This window comes from Camellia sinensis, chromosome 4, assembly GCF_055761805.1.
Source record: "Camellia sinensis isolate YWXY chromosome 4, ASM5576180v1, whole genome shotgun sequence".
NCBI lineage: Eukaryota > Viridiplantae > Streptophyta > Magnoliopsida > Ericales > Theaceae > Camellia > Camellia sinensis.
In genome coordinates, this window is record NC_138964.1 from 218,705,443 (window position 1) to 218,723,773 (window position 18,331).

At 33.4% G+C, this 18,331-nt stretch overlaps 1 protein-coding gene and 1 long non-coding RNA gene across 2 annotated transcripts; one reads left to right on the forward strand and one right to left on the reverse strand.

The window, feature by feature from the left end:
• Positions 1–9,414: 9,414 nt before the first annotated feature.
• On the forward strand, positions 9,415–16,421 carry LOC114264511 (uncharacterized). The gene is made up of 4 exons (XR_003629993.2): positions 9,415–9,681; positions 11,929–12,027; positions 12,985–13,218; positions 16,039–16,421. It is a non-coding gene; the product is annotated as an uncharacterized LOC114264511 (long non-coding RNA).
• Positions 9,694–17,311, reverse strand: LOC114264510 (GDSL esterase/lipase At3g27950). Its single transcript, XM_082867600.1, has 6 exons — positions 16,475–17,311; positions 16,007–16,284; positions 13,050–13,253; positions 11,870–12,045; positions 10,629–10,902; positions 9,694–10,531 (listed from the first exon to the last, which is right to left on the reverse strand). Exons 2-6 carry the CDS (start codon positions 16,251–16,253, stop codon positions 10,311–10,313), a joined length of 1,122 nt encoding a protein of 373 aa, XP_082723726.1. The 5' UTR covers positions 16,254–16,284; positions 16,475–17,311; the 3' UTR covers positions 9,694–10,310.
• Positions 17,312–18,331: the final 1,020 nt, after the last annotated feature.

Here is an 18,331-nt window from a genome sequence, read left to right on the forward strand (position 1 = left end):
GTCGAACAAAAGATCTTTGTGTTTCAATTATTCCAATAGGCATGGTATTGTTAACCCCAGGCAAGAGCCCATAATCAATGGATGCCACAATATAATTTCAGAAATGAACTTCATTCATCGATAGAAAGTAACATTTTAATAAATCGTTCAATCAATCGCATATTGATTTTAAGAACAATAACAATTTCAAAGATAAATATTACTTGAACATATCTTTATAGAGTTATTATTCATAGTGGGTTATGTTGTCACTAGCCCTCGGGTGTCCACCTAAACAAAACACATAACAAAAGTATAATTAAAGCACTGTTCAATATCCATTCCACTTTAATTAAATTTCTCTCATGTGTTTCTAACTCATTCTATGTTTATATGAGCTCAATTGGTGCTAAGAGTACTTGAAATGACATAAGGATGCAAGTATGCACTTAAAAAAGTTAGTCAAACTTTGCTGAAAATAGGTTATTCGCTCGAGCGCAACTTCTGTCGCTTGAGCGGACTATAAACTCCGTAAAAGTACTGGTTGCATGAATTTTCCGCTCGATGGTCGCTCGAGCGGAAGACTGTGAAAAAGGGCGCAACTTTGGTTGCTCAAGTAGTCTGCAAAATTTTATAAAACTTTTAAGAGTGTGAATTTTTCGCTCGAGCAAGCATTTCTTCGCTCGAGTCAGCTAGTTATAATCTAGGTTTTCCAATTTGACATTTGAAGTTCAAAAATGATATTCAAAGCCCCATAACTTGTATTTCTTGTACAAAAACATGGAAAATCACTATATAACTAGAAAACACTCCCAATTTGAAATTATTTACTCAAAATCATGATCCAATTGACAACCCAAAGCTTGAAACTCTATATTATGAACCATGCATATATCACATTGAATTTGTATTTTCTTATATCTTTCCAAAACTTGATCAACCCACATGATAAGTATGCAAACATAGGAAAGCCCTCAAGTTAAGTTGCAAAAATGCCATGCATGTAAGAATTTCATGGATTCTAACTCAAAATGCACATGCATGTATACAATTCAACTTTTTTCCACCAGATTCATGGAAATCTAACACATCTTTTAATTACATGCAAAAGAGTGCTAGAACTAGTTGAATTAAACTTCTCCATGCAATATTTCCAAGAATTAATGATAGATTTCTTACTCAGTGTTGAATACAAGTGTTGGCCTAGCTTAATTCATCAAATCTCTAGCAATTCTCTTCAAATCTCTTATTTCTCTCTTTAAAGTGTTGAGCTCTCCTTCTTCCTCTCTCAATTCTCAGCCAAGAGTTGTATATCATATAAGCTCAAGACTTAATTAGGCTATATATAAGTATAGATTAGTTTAGAACAATCAAGATTGATTAATACCAACTAATTGGGCTCAATTCTAATTAATTCAATCAGTTTATTCTAAATATTTTAATCCAAATCAATTTTCAATTAAAGTTGCCATAAAATTCTAAATATTCTAATTAGTCTATTAAGCTAATCGATTTCAGTTTTCTGAAGCTGTCTAGGCTCTCAATTTCTGTCTCTAAGTTGCCAATTTGAACAGATATTCCATGTAATAATAGATAACTACAAAATTAAGCATGTAATCACACAATTAAACACACAATCATGCAATTAAGCTTATTGAAACAATATAATATAATAGTTCGGAGGTCACGGTCATCACAAAAAGGTTATTTTGGTAATATAACATAGAACAATTTCTTTTCTTTTTTCTTACGAAATCTAACCAAACAAGAAGGAAAAACAAATCACAATCATTTCTTTTATTTTCTTTTCTCTTATAACTTAAGTAATCATTTCTTTTATTTTCTCTCCTACGATCCCAAACATAGTGTTAATAAGTTAAAACAAACTAAACACATCAAATCTAAACAAGACTGCAATTACACATTACAATATTCACCATTGATCAAATGACCTATAAATTTATGAACTAAAAAGTTTTACAAAAATCCAAGCACTTACCACTCAAATCCAGTTCAACTTCACATTGACCTTAACTCCTCCAATGCCGATTGAATCTGATCTTACACCAATTCTAACCGTTTCGAATACACCTCTAACTTTACAAATTTTCTCTAAACTATTATGGTCAACAACGTTGTTACTATTGTGATCAAACAAATTAGGATTAGCGTTAGGGTTAAGGTTAGGGTTTGATTCATCATCTTCCAATCTGCTTTCTTCACCGACGCCACCATTGGCTCTACCGCGATCTTTGGCAGAGCTCCAGATCTTCTTAGAGATCTCGAAAGTAACTTGATCATTAGGACTCTTGAATACATACTCTTTTCCCGAACGAATCTTACTCAAAACATTCTAATACTTCTTCTTCAACCTCCTCGGCTGCTCTTGTCGGTAGTGAAAAGTGGGCAATGAAAGTGGTAGAAGATGGTGGTAGTGAGACTGAATTGGATTCTTCATTTTGGAAAAATTTATGCAAAGTTCAATGGGACTCATTTTAGGTGTGTGGGATGTATGGGGTGTGTGAGCACCTTAGACATTAGAAAATAATATAATGGACCTCTCTTATTATTAAAAAATAGGAGAGAGACCATAAACTAATTTTTTTGTTCTTTTTTATCATTATTCTTATATTATTACAATTTTTTTTTAATTGCACATACATTAGCATATAGAGATTTATTAGATTAACTTATTTTAGCCCAACATCTCATTGCATAATTGCATTCAGCAGATTGGTAAACAACACTTTGTCTCTTCTATTGCTCCTATGCCGATCCCCACCACGTCTTCTCCAACCTTCTTTTCTCCCCGATTTGTTTCGTGATCCATTTCTCTTTGCTCTCTCTCTCTCTCTCTCTCTCTCTCTCTCTTCTATTGTTTGATGGTGTTTTTGTGAATCTGTGATGATTAATGAAAAGGTCTCACAAAATTAACAAATACTCTCTTCCTCTCCCCCTCCCCCCCCCCCCCCCCCCCCCCCCCCGCCCGATGTCTGTAATTTATCAACACAATCTGTGAATCTGTGACACGTTTTCATCCTTCAAATATTTTTTATTTAAGACCTTGGTTGGTGCATGCTATCGTAATTTTTGAAAGCATACATTCTTTAAATTTTTTGAAGAGTTTTGTTTTGTTTCTCAAGTGCAATCTAGGGCCTTTGTTATGCTCAATAAGGGAAAAAAAATAAAATAAAATTGTTAGCTATTGTTTGAGTATAAAAAAATTCCACCCACACTGAATTGGTTCATCTGTGCCTAAAAAATTTAAGTATTCACTTGCATGGTTCAATAAATATTTTTATTACGTTGCACATTACTCAAGATAGGTTGTGATGTTATTACCAGGTCATATAAGAAATCTTAACTAAAAAATGTTTTGGCAGAAATTTTCAGTATTTGAGTTTTTATTTGTACTTGTTTGTTATATCCTGTTTCATCAGAGTGTGACTAACACTTTGGATTGTTGGGTTTTTAGTTTGCTAGTTTGCCGATGGTAAATGTTAGATGAATGGACATCTATTTTAATTTGGGATTTTTTTAATCTTTCATTCAAGTTTTGTAATTTGAGTTATGCTTTTTTTTATAAAAAGCCAATCTACCTGAATCACCAAGTCGAAACCGCCATTATTTGTCAACCGAATCGTTGTTTGTTTGATAGAAAAATGGCTATTTCTAATGACAAATTTGTCAACCTAGCACAACGGTTTCTATTTTACCCCTAAACCGCACTGACCCGTACTGCGCATACCCCTAGTGACTCCCATATAACATAAATAAATTATAGAATGAGACAAACAAAAAATTTAGAAAAAAATTTTATTGAATAAGTCTCGCATTCAATGCTCATAATAAAAACTAAATTTTTTATCACAAAAATATAAATTTATTATTCATAAATTTAAAAATAGATGCTATAATTTTAACATTTATAATTTTCACTATAAAAATCATATTTTGTTTTCTACAACATAAAATATAGGGTTAATTACAAAAAAAAAAACCCCAGGGTTTCACGTGTTTTTCAATTTAGACTCCAGAGTTTCAATTTTAACAAATTAAACCTTAGAGTTTCATCCGTGTTTCAATGTGAACTCTCTGTCCATCTCCGTCTCATTTCGTCTCCTTTCTTCTTTCAGATACAAACCTACCTGCTCAAACATTGGTCTCTCTCTTGTTGTAACTCCGTTTTGTCTCATTTTCACGTCGTTGGATTCACCTCATAACCTAGTTTCATTCCACTTGTCATAAGCCTTGTTCCATCTTTTTGCATGCCATCGGAGTTCCGAAAGTTGGTCAAAAATAAGATTTCTCTCTCTCTCTCTCTCCTTCTCTCTCATTTCCCCCCCTTCCTGCTATCACGACAATATTTGTGAGAACCCGAATATAAAAATTAAGTAAATAATTAAATAATAATTTTACAAATCTCAAATATTTTATTATGAATCTTTAAGTGCAAATTAAATATTATTGGAAGATCTTTTAATTAATTTTAAACCTAAAATAAATTTATGGTGAAAGTCATTGATTTAGAAGCAAGATTTATTATTAAAAAAAAAAAAAAAGGAGAAGAGGGTGTGACTTGAACTCTAGATCACAAAATTAATAAGTTAGACTCTTACCATTTGAATTGCATGTAACTTATATATGTATTTTGTATATTTATCTATCTATTTGACCTATGTGTGCCCACCACTAGTATAAAATAAAATAAACACAAACCCTAACTCTTGTTATAATTGTTTTCCACAACACTAGCAGCCCTAGCAGCCGTGGGTTTATGAAGGAAAGAGAGGGGTTTTTCAATCATCAAGAGTATTGTTGTAGCCAAGAAGGAGAGCTTTGGGTGTGTTGTGCTGTGTGGCCTCCTAGGTTTTCTTCTCTTCTTTCTTTGTTCTTCATCCTTATTCTATAATTATTTTATTCATTCATGGAGAGGTTGTAGGTTTATGTATTTTGTATATATATGTATACACTGTTAAGAAATCTGAGGAGCTAAATTTATGTGTAAAGAATGGGTGTAATTCTTAGTTCAAAAATTCTGCACAGAATCACGAACTTTAAAAATCAAGAAACCATATCAAACGGATGAATTTTAATCTAAAATTTTTACAGTAGATCAATTACATATTGAATTGCATATCTGATTTTTTTCATAATTTTTGGGATTCGAAATCCATATAAATTGAGGTATTTAAATCTGTCCAGGAAACCAGTCCGAAACAGTTAACTCGAGAGTGTTATTCTCTTTGGGTATAAATCCAAAAATTATCAAATTAGTGTCATTAGAACCGGTTACGAGTCTAGTTTCGTACGTTTTTGGCCTTGCATTGATTGCTCTTGTATATTAAGAGAACCGTCAATTTCTTTAAAGTGCTACAGAAAACAACCTGTTTGGATATAATAAATTGTAGATAATTATTTTGATAAGTAAATCAAGTGAAACCAATTGGATTTGAAACTTAGGATATGTTAGTTGATATCTGGAGATTTTTGGAATTTTTCAAATAGCGTGGAGTGGGTTTTGTAATTTTCAAAGTTAGCGAATAAATTGCGAAAACTTGTTTAAAGCTCTGTTTTATCTCAAAGTCACATTTAATTAAGTTTTGACCGGAACCTATGTCTTGGGTGATTTTAGACCGTGAAGAACATGAACTTAGATAATATTTAAGAGTACCGGTGAGTTGGGTTGAGCCGTGTTAGTGCACTTTAAGTTTGAGGTTACTTAGTTCCTATTCTTTAGTGTTTTTAAATTAGTAGTGACGTGTAGTTTCATACTTGGTTCAGGGCACTAGTTGGACGTTCATACTCTATTCAAGGATTATATTATTTCGGTTTCAGGTGAGTAGTTTCATGCTACGTATTTTTATAAATGTTCCCCTACCCTGAACTGTTGGAAAATTAAATTGTTGTTTCAAGACTAAACTGCTTTGATAAATTATTATATTATCAATTGAATCAAATTATTTCTGAAACATGTGTGAACTTGGCATACTGTAAACTATTTGTTTTGGTCTCATGTTTATAATGATGAACCACCATGTTTTGCAAAACTGATGTGTATTGATTATTGGGACCATGCGTGTATTTAGTCCAGGGAAATTATTCCACTGTGTGTGGTGACTCTGGTCACTAGAGAACAGATCCGGGTTGGGCCGTGATGACTCTAGTGCTCAACGATTGTAAGGAAAAGGCTTTTAAAAACAACTAGGTGACCTTCAATCGGATCGTCTTTGAGAAAAGGCCCAAGTGCCACCCTAAGGATGACTCTTAGTTCGGTATTGAATCCAACGGGGCTTATAGCCTTGAGAACTGTGTGGCAGATTATTTGTTTTTATTGGTACCTAGAAAATTATTGGTGTTCATGTTATAATCTGTTTTAAGTGGAAAATGTCGTTTATCATGTTCTTGCGAGACATGAGTATTTTAAGTGTTGAATTGTAGAACCTTCTTTTTGAAACATGTTGTATTTACCAAACTGTATGCCAATCTAGTTTCTGTGATATATATCTTATTTTGGAATTGAACCCTGTTTTCAAAACTGTATTTACTATCCATGTTGCTACTCACTGAGCTATCAGCTGACTTAGTTGTTTACCATTTCCAGGTGTTTGAAAGACTTAGAATGGACTCATGGCGTAGCGGGGACTCAATTGCATGGACCTCTAGGGCATTTATTTAATTTGTTTTAGGTTGCTTGTCGAGTTTTGTGCATACATTGTGGTTGGGTTTTATTTAGAATTATTTTAATTTATGGGCAGTTTGTGTCCCATTTAGTATATATATATTTTTAGGAAGTTGGTTATGACTTGTTTTCACTTGTGGTATGTCACTGGATTGAGTGTTGATTTATTTATTTCTGGGCTATCATCACATTTATTCTTTTTGGTTTTTGGGTTCATGTTTAGGCTTACGTGTGCCTTGGGCTAAGTCCCTGTGGGCCACGGCCGGTCATGCCCGGATTTGGGGTGTGACAATATTCTTAGCAACATAGAAGTAATGGATGATGCTTGATTGGAAACCAAGGCACCCTAACATGTTTACCAATCCATTTGGTTTTTGCTTTTTGTGGGTAGTTTTATGCCTATCACCACTTGACGGCACCACCATTGTCGGAGGTTCGGTGGCCACCACAAGCTTGGTGGAAGGGCCATGAAGAAAGAGGAAAAGAGAGAGAATAATTATGGAAAGGTAGGAGGACGGAAAAAACATGGAGAGAGAAGATAAAGGAAGAAAAAAAAAAAGGAAAAATCTTATTTTTTGCCAACTTTCGGAGCTTCGACGACATACAAAACGAGATAGAACAAGGCGTATGAGGGGTGGGATGAAAATTAGGTCATTAAGTGAATCGAAAAACACAAAAATGAGTCGAAACGAAATTACAGTGAATGAGATACAAGGGTTTGAATAGGGGGGTTTGAATTTGTTACTATTTATTATTAAAATATAATAAACCAAACCAAACCAAGCCTTAAGTCCCATCAAATGGGATCAGTTACATGAATCTTTCTTCTCCACGCGGCCCTATCCAATGCCATTTCGTTAGTCAAATTAAGTAGATCCATATCTCTATTTACAACGCTAGCCAACGTTAATCTAGGCCTACCATGTCCCCTAACACTTCTATCTACCGTTATAGCATCGCATCTCTTCACTACTGCCTTTGTTGGTTTCCGTTGAATGTGACCAAACTATCTCAGTCGATTCTCTCTCAACTTATCTTCTATCGGTGCTATTCCTACCCATTTCCGAATACACTCATTCCTAATTATGTCTTGTCCAGTCTTGCCACACATCCACCTTAGCATCCTCATATCAGCCACACTCATATTATCTACATGTTGTTTCTTAGCTGCCCAACATTCCGTCCCATACAACATCGCTGGTCTAATAATCGTTCTATAGAACTTACCTTTTAGTTTAGTGGGTATTCATTTATCGCACAGTACCCCAATACACTTCTCCACTTACACCATCCCGCCTTAATCCTATGGGCTACATCTGCATCAATCTCCCCCCGCTGTTGTGATAATCAACCCTAAACAACGAAAATGTTCACTCTTATGCAGTATTTAGTTCTCAATCTTCACTTCTCCTCTGCTTTCATTGTTACTGTTACTAAATTTACACTCCATATACTGTCTTAGTTTTACTAATCTGGAATCCTTTAGATTTAAGAGTTTTTCTCCAAATCTCCAACTTTATGTTAACTCCTTCTCTAGTCTCATCCACTAGCATAATATCGTCTGCAAAAAGTATACACCATGGCACGTCATCTTGAATATTTCTCGTTAGCTCATCCATAACTAAAGCAAAAAGATAAGGACTTAAGGTAGATCATTAGTGTAACCCTACAGTGATAGGAAATTCATTTGTCTTTCCAGTAGACGATCTAATAGTGGTCACCACCCCTTTATACATGTCCCTAATCACATCAATGTAACATTTTGTTACCTCTTTTTTCTCTAACACCCACCATATTATATCCCGAAACACTTTATCATATGCTTTCTCAAGGTCGATAAACACCATATGAATGTCTTTTTTCTTTTCTCGATACTTTTCTATTACTCTCCTCAAAAGATAAATCGTTTCCATTGTTGACTTGTCAGATATAAATCCAAATTGATTCACTGACACCTTTGTTATATCTCATAATCGATGTTCCATCACCTTCTCCAACATTTTCACTGTATGACACATTAGCTTGATTCCTCTATAGTTGTTGCAATTCTGGACATCTTCTTTATTATTATAGATTAACACTAAAATACTATTCCTCCACTTATCTGGCATGTTCCTAGTCAACAAAATTTTGCTAAAAAGCCTAGTCAACCAAGCAACCCCTTTTTACCCAAACACTTTCAAGCTTCAATAGGGATATCATCGAGTCCTAAAACCTTATTTGATTTCATCTTCTTCAGTATAATCTCCACTTCAAAGTTTCTAATCCTGCGATAGAACCTATAGTTTTGATTTATCGTATTACTGTGTGGGTACATTGGAAATAAGAGTTGCACTTATATATAATTTCTCATGATAGTAGTAATTTTTTCTTAGGGGAATTACATCTGAGTGAAACAAACAAACAAAAAAATTTACACATACAACTCATAGTTGCACCGCCATAGCTTTTGAGTTGCACCTCACCACACAAGGAGTTGCACACCAATTTTTTTTGGCCTTCTACCCATCATTCTTATTTTCCCTAGCACGAACACTTTTAAGAAGTGTCGTGTCTGTGTCGAACACCGACACTCTTCAGATACTTCCCTGATTTTTTGAAAATTGGTGTGTCTGTGTTTCCATGTCGTATCCGTGTCGTGTCGCATATCCGTGTTTATGCTTCTTAGGTTCTGATTTTATACCCTCCGACCTTATTTGGAATTTAGCACTCACTTTCCTTGCCCATCCCTTTCGAATGATTCAGTGTGATTTATTGTCACACTCCCTAGACCCCACAATTTAAAAGTGTATTGCTTTTTCAGACCCGTGTTCAAGCATTACAAATTGATAAGACTGAGATGCTTTGTCAGTTTGCTCTTGACATCCATAAAGAGAATGGCTTTCTTCAGTGGATCTCTAAATCAAATGGGACTTTTCTGCGTGCAACTTTTATGCAATAAACTGCAGATCTATTTGAAGAAGCAAGGAATATTTTGGAGGATGAATATGGGCCATATCACCCTGGGGTGCAATGGGCAGGTATCATTTTCTCTTCTGTCTCTTCTTCTTTCTAAGTATTTTCACTTTAGCAAACGGAGCAAAATTAGTGTTCCTTTATATTTTCAAGAATCGAACACTTGTGATGTTTTACTGTTTTTCTACATTAGAAATTTAAGCATTATTTCTAGCAAATGGTGCAGGTGGCTGATATTTTGCTTTGCTTTATCTTTTTTCCCCTCCCACTTTATTTTTTTGAGAAGAAACTTGAGTTTAAAGTACTTCAATCATGTATGATGGGCTGAATCTTGCATCAAATACATTATACTCCAGTGGTTAAAATGTGGAGAACATTAGATTGGAAGAAATTAATAGAATAATAGAATTGTATCCGTCTTCAGTATTCTGTCTTGCCTGATAGTAGAGTTCATTTGAGACTGAAAAATATATAGTGCATAAAAACCGATGTATAATTGCATGTAAAATAGAAATTTGATAATTCAAATTAATGAACTTTTATTGCAGAAGCATTGTTAATATTGGTATGGAAACACTCTAGGATGATACAAGTAAACATGTATCCCTTTAAAGCGAAACCACCAATACCTGTTATGGTTAGGGAACATCCATAATCATAATTTATCGAACAATGGTATTTAATGATCATGTGTTCATGGGAGTTTATGACAAGCTTCTGCAATTGATACGTGAGGGTGGGAGAGGGAGCCATTGATAATTTGTTTTGAAAGTAGTAAGTTGGCAGCTTCAGAGTAGTGTACGTTATCCCAGCTAATTAATTTTGATGGATCATTACATTTACCAAGGACTGTGCCATTCACAATTTCTGTCTTACCACATTGTAAGTCGTAGAACTTCTTTATATCATCAAAACCTGCCATCAAATCCCCACAAAACAATTAGTTGTGCTCCACCCAGTGGACTGCTATCATAATGTAGTGATAAGATTTGAACTTAGCAAGTTTATATACCTAGATTCTTTGCATTGCTTATGAGTGCATATTTAGCTGAATACACATCTACATATGTAAATGTGGCATCAGAGAGATTTGCCTTTAGCTGTGAGACCCTGTCCTTTAGCTGCCTGTTATACTCCTGAGCGATCTCATTCGTAGGCTTCACACACCCAGTCTGGTCCAATAAGTTTCCCGAATTTGCTGGCAATCTGTCAAGATAGAATGGCAAGCAACCGAGTGGCCCAGTGTTATGTACCCAGAAGAACCTCGCCCCTTCCTTGTATAGTTTCTGAAACATAGACCTTAGAAATGTTAGTTTCAATCCCCATTTGATGAAATACCATACGGTATAGACAAATAACTCCTGGAATGGATGGATGGGACTGAGATTTAACACCCCCCCCCCCCCCCCCCCCCCCCCCCCCCAATTATGAGTCTAGAATTCTGTCTTCATCCGTGCATACATGGACGGACTTCCCTGCACAAGTCATACAGGGTCACCCTTTTGGGTTGTTTTTTTATTTTTTTATTTTATTTTATATATAAAAAAAGGCATGTTCTGTATATTTTTTTAAAAAAATTCAAATGGTCACCACTATATCTATAAAATATGGGAGTTTGTATAAAATTTAAACAAATTTAGACCCAAAAAAAAGGTTTATCATAATTAGTCTCGATTAAAAATCCTAATCAGCGGAGAAAAGAAAAAAGGGAACGAGGAGTGAAGAAGTTACTTATTCACAGTTATTAAAAAAGACATTATTCGAGATTTTAATATCGATTCTATTATAAATGCTTTTAATGACATGAAATAGAGTTGAACACAACTCAAAAGTGTGTCACTTACTTTAGTAGATGAATTGTCTTACGGTTACTATCTTTTGTACCTCAACTTGGATACAAGAAAAATGTACCTAAGTTTTCATCTTAATTCTTTTTCTTTTTTTTTTTGTAGGACTACCATATATCATATCACCTGGGTATGTAGAGAGATATCATTTCCTTTTATTAATTCCTTAATGATTATCTTATCCATATAGACTGCAATATAAATTGGTGACAAAAAACAAGTGATACATATCATTTATTTTTTTGGTTTTTAGGAAAACGTTATAGTTCGTACTTTTTATTTTTATTTTGTTGGTATATATATATATATATATCGGGGGGGAATCTATTAGAGTCTTGAGTCCATTTGTGCCTATGTTAGAATTCTGAGTTAGAAGTGACAATAGCTAGATGGGGGTGTTGCTTACATGAATTGCTTGGGCGAACATTGTTATGATTTCAGGAATTATTTCTTGTAATTTTCCAGGGTAATTTTTCAGGCCATAGGAAAGATCATTCTGTCCAATGTCAACCGTGTATAGAGCCTTTGAGAAGTCGTTGGGCAGTGGAAGATTCCTATTACATGGTGAGATCTGCTTCTTCCCTGGATGCATATGCCACAAAATTAACCTTCACACTTACAATCATGAATCATGTTATACATAATTGGATTTTTCATTATATTTTCTTACCATTAGACACATGGTAGTGGGTCCACACCAAAAAATATACGTCTAATCTTGTGATAATAAAATCAAGGAATGTATTTATGTCTAGCATTTTTCTATTATCATATATCCACACAAGTGTCTGTACAGTTAGGAGTGAGTATTTCATGTCATCAGTGCACCGGCTTGGTGTAATTGTGACATTTGAAGATCGGGGTTAATTACATTAATGGTCAAAAAAATATCTAATCTGTTACACTTTAATCTTTAAGTCATTCAAAGTCAATAAGGGAAGGAGGGGTATTTTTGAAACTTACAAAAATATAATAAAATTAAAATATTGGGAATCAAAATACGTCAAAGTGCATACTTTGAGAACTAAGATGCAACAAAAATACATATTTTTGGGACAAAATTACGTACTTTTGGGAGCTATATATGTATTTAAGTCATTTTGAATTTGTTGAGGCATCATGTGAAATTTCAAAAACCCTTTATTCTGCCAATGATTTTGAACAGGGCTAATGCCAAAACACTATATTGTAACCTATTAGTGTAATGAACCCTTTAAAACTTGCCCATACTTTTAGGCATGAGTCAAATTATTCTCAAGAAAATGATTTACAAATAGAATTTTTATACATGAAACACATCCAAAATGATGTAAGAGTAATATTTTTGAAATTATGAGCCACGGTAATAGGTGTTTTAGCTTAAAATGAAATAACCAAAAATTGTCATGTCCTAAATGAAAATTTCTATATGAAAATATCATTGCCTATATTCTTGCCCTCTATTTATTATTGCGCTCCTAAAACCTGTTTTTGGTCACATTTTTCTTGGTGTTTTCATCTTCAAATAAATGAATATTGCAGGGATGGGAAGGGAAAAGAGATAGAGAGAGAGAGAGAGAGAGAGAGAGAGGCAGAGCAGAGCTCACCATTGTTGGTTAGTTGGTTGTAGAGGGCAGTGGTGCGTTTCTTGAACTGTATGAATTGCAATACTTGAAAATCTAGATGGAATGGACTGTAGCCTCCATCTTTAAGGACAGAGGAACCTGCTACGGCAAAATTAGCACCATGCCTATAACTTGTCCCGATTGAGTCCAGGTAAGCATTCAAGAACGGTAGTTTCAAATTTTCAGCTGCACACAAAAACAGTAATATTAATTTGGGCAAATTACATTCGTCATTCTTCTACTTTGCTTTTTCTATTGTTTTGGTTAGTTTCATTTGGGTCGATTTTAATTTAAATTTTGAATTTTGTGTAAATTTGGTCCAATGCATAACTTCTGTTATGACTTTTGAAGGAAAATAGGCACATGAATGATATGTGTTTTGTTTTTAAGGATAAAATGGTCCATTTACTTATATTCCCTCTGACTAGGTGAGTCATCATAGGTTACATGTTGTTCACGTGTGTGTGTGTGTTTTTTTTTTTTTGGGGGTTAAAAATGCTAACAATTATTTTCGATTAAATTAAATTGATACAATAGAAAAAATTAAAATTGAAATTGAGTTAATTAAAATTATGGAGATCAAAATGACACAGAGAACGAAATGAAGGGATTACTAGTGTAATATATCTTATTAACTTTTTCTCCAAAAAAAATAGAGAAACTTAGTGATAAATTCAATCTAAGGAGAATTTAATACATTAGGTTCGGTGGATATTTTTTTATTGGTGGTAGGTCCACCATTTGTGAAATAATTATGTAAGAAATCCTTTTGTTAGTTTTGGAGAATATTTTGTTCTCAATTTTATCCCTGAATTTATTTGTAGACTTTTTTTTTTTTATCTATTTGACTTTTTTTGACTATCTGTTTAAATTTATATTTATCTGTTCAATTTTTTTCTCTCTGTTCAATTTTTTTAATTATTTTTTCAAATTTATATCTATCTGTTAAATTTCCCCCTTAATTGTTCATTTTTTCCTTATATGTTCAAAAATATATATATATATATATATATATATATATATATATATTCAAATTTTTTAACTATCTATTCAATCTATCCTATTATCTGTTCAAATACTATTGTCTATTCAAAATTTGAACAAATTTATTCAAGATCTGTTCTATCTGTTGCAATCATCATCAACGATGATGACGACGACAACAACAATTAACAACTACAAAAAAAAAAAAAAAAAAAAAAAAAAAAAAAACTGAATCTGTGTTGCTCAAAAACTTGAAAAAAAAAAAGAAAAAGAAAACAGAAATAGATCTGGAGAGAGAGAAGAAAACAGATCTATATCTCTATATGTATAGAGATAGGAACCAAATCACACAAACACACATACACTTTTTCTCTCCAGAAACAGATTTTGAGAGAGACCAAAATGGATAGAGAAATTCTTCCCTTTCCTCTCAACGACGAGATGGACTACCCTCACTCCTCTTCGATCCGGATCCTAAGCCCGAATTAGAACTAGATCGGAGCCATAACACCTTATTGACCTTGCTAGCGGCAGTTGAAGTGATTGATCGCCGCCTCGAAGGTAAGCTCGAAAATGACGATGGCGAAAGAGATGGAGATCGGTCGGCCTAAGTGAGGGATTTGTCGGAGGTGGTGTGGTAGGCGACGACGAAGATCTTGTAGGCTGTGTTGCGGAGGTCGGCGGAGGAAAGTGTTGGTGTTAGGTCACCAAATAAGGAGGGAAGAGTGGAGTTGGCAATGTTGGCAGCGGCGGCGGTGGTGGTGGTGGTGAAACCATTGTCGAGAGAGAGAGAGAGAGAGAAACCTTAGCTGTCAATTAGAGAGATAGAAACATTGGACAGATACAGAGAAATAGACGGGAGGAAGAGAGTTCTGAGTGAAAGGGATATATAAGGAAAGGTATTTTGATCATTTTATTTGAGATTGTCCTTTTAGACAAAGTGTTTGAGTATCTGGACCTTTAAACAAATAAAATTGAAATTTAGACTTTTAAACTTAGTGCTCTTTATTTTATCGTGTTCATATTTTTGAAGCATAATTGATTGATTTTTAAACAAATCAACTACAAATATAATATTCAACAGTTCATTACACACAATCATAATTTAGTAGCAAACATGTTTTGGTAACTTCAATTTCCTAGTTAAGTGGGGACTGCATGAAAATCCAGCAATGAGATATATTGTGCATAGAAAATGATCCAAAAATAAAAGAAAAAAAAGGAGAAAATTATAAATAAATAAAAAAAACTCCAAAGTTAGATCCTTTTAACAAAATAAATCTCAATTTTATAATTTTGCCAATTTAAATTCTAGACTTTTAATTTATTTTCATTCTAAATCATTTGTCTATTTTTTCCTTAAGTGAAACAGAGTGCAAAAGAATGTTATAGTCATTAAATTTAATAAAAAAATATTTTAGACATTTTATGTACTCATATTGAGTTTAATGACTAAAGGGTAAATTACATTTACACCCCCTGAGGTTTGAATTCAATACATATCACTCCTTGACGTTTGAAAAATTACGCTAACCCCCCTGTCATTGTAATTATTTAGATAAAATGAAGATATTGAACTAATCTATTCTCTCTCTCTCTCTCTCTCTTTTTTTCCTTTCTTTTTTTTTTAATGTAATTTTTCTATTTTTCTACTAGGAGTTGTTGTCTTTTATATAAGTATGAGCGTTTCTGAAATGCAACTATTAACTACAAGAGTGAGAATGTAATTTTCAGAACGTCAGGGGGTGGGATATAATTTTGATTGAATATTAGGGGTTGGGATGTAATTTTTCATTAGGTTTACCCAAGAAAAATAGACAAATAATTTAGATCGAAAACAAATCAAAATATTAGAATTTAAATTGATGAAATAAAAAATTTATGATTTATTTTGTTACAAGATTTTTTTTTTTTTTATGGTATTTGTTTTAATTACTATTTGCTAGATTGCTTACCAATAAAATCTATAATGAGACGTCCATCACAGAGCCTTGCAGATGGCTTGCGAAAGAAAGTCATGCCGTTTGGTAATGTGGTTTCTTCGAAAGCCGACGAAGATCCTCCGGTGTCTGAATTTGAGTCCCCAAAATTATATATCGCTGGAAATCTACAACTTTGTGAAGCTTTAACACCACCCATTTCTCCGCCAATCAATCCAATCACCACCAACACAAACATCCAAGTTACCGGCGGCGAATCCATGGTGGCTTGTCAACTCCTCCCTCCTGAGTCCCTACAAAGAAGCACGCACACACGTGACTCATTGCATTCTTGTGGACATGATTATATATTTTAGTATTTAGTTTATTGAAATGAAATAAAATTGAATGGTATGATTATTTTTTAATATATATATTGAATTAAACGTGAGAATGGATTTTATAATGGTGATTTCTCATAAAATAAATGAATGCATGAGAAACCTGAGAAGGTCAAGAAGGAGCTGGTTTCCCAATTCGTTGGAGGCTTCTAATAATCTTTCAATGGCTGACCTGAAAATGTTAATGAATAGAATGAGCTCATACGTCAATGAATGATAATGCAAATAGCAAAAGAGAATTCTAAATCCAGGAACTAAATAAGTGATAGCGTGAAAATAATGAGTAGTGTAACATAAAAACAATTATGATAGTTACAATTTAACTTTATTTTAAAAATTAAATTTTACATTTTAAATCAGGAACATGTAAAGAATATAGTTTCAAAATTATAGTGATCAATAACACGTGATAATGAAAACAAAATCAACACACCATATGTGGAAGTCATGAGCGTGACCTCAAACGTAATGAGTTACAAATGCAATGCAAATATAGACCACTTAGACCTAAATTACAACAAAAATGAGGATACTTTTTGAAGTACATTGTAAAATTAAAATTAGTGCAAAAAAAAAAATCTAAATGTTGCAAATTCTTAAGGAATCTTTCTTGGGATTGAAAAATCTTAAGGTGAAACCGTAATACCCGGCAGCAAAATTCATTATACAATCAAACAAAAAAAGCTTGCTTCAACAATATATGTGCATACACCAAAGACATACAAACATAATCAAGAAATTGAAGAGGAAATAAAGATGAAACAAGAGTTATCTCACCAACTCTACCAAAATGTATTTTGCTCCCTCTCTTCCTAAATTTCACATACACTCTTGTGGGGATATATAGACCATATGGGACAATTCTCATCCCCTCCTAATGTCCATAATTTAGGGCTTTTAGGACCTAAAAATAACATGGACGAAAGTGAACCTTAACATTATCTCATTCAAGTGGTCGAAAACATCAACTATTTTTGGTATATTCTATAACCAATGGTGCTAACCATATTACTAGGTTTCAATATTTATTAGATTAAAGTATTATTAGATACAACTTAAAATTAAGTACTCAAAATTGATAAAAATTTATTTGATATTTATTAAAAGTTAATAGTTTGTCACTTCAGCAATGTTAGGCACATAAATACAAAATACATAATGAAATAGAAATGTCTCACAAAGAGTGGATCCCACATGAGCACCCCATATCATGTGGGGCATATGAGACTCACTCTTTATGAGATATTTTTATCTCATTCTATATTTTGCATCCGTGCACTTAGTTTTGTTCTTATCTTTTATGTCAATTTGATTCTCATAGTTTTAATTACATCAATTTTATCCTTAGAATTTTCACATTGTATCAAGCTCTCATTAACAAGTACTAATTGAGCATTGTTTATGTTTATGTTTATATATTTAGTCCCAATTTTGATCAGCAAAAAAAAAACCTTTATTGAATAAGATTAAAAGGATAAATCCTCACATCAAACATTAATAAATAAGAATCAAATGAAACAAAATCAGAGTGCCATAAGTATCAAAACAATAACCCAAACATCCCAACTATGTTGGCACCATTAGAATTGTCCAATCATCTGCAACACCCATGATCAGTGGTTAAAAAGATTTCAACCAAAAACAAATAATAAATGACCCAATTCCAGTCACACGCGATGTCCTCTTACTGCTGCAAAATTGAACACAAGATCATTAACTGAAAATACCACTTCCTTGCACTTATACTTAACCCATAGAGCAATTCTGATCTTAATTAGTTCCACCAAAGATTCCCACCTGACATGAACCCTATTAAACTTGAGGTCATTACGACTTACGAGTGATGTTCCTTTAGAATTTGGACCGAAATCACAAGAAAAATAATCCATTTATTCTCCTCAAAGTTGATGATACAGCGTGTTCCAGATGGAACGGGTCGGACTGATCCACGCCTCTCAAA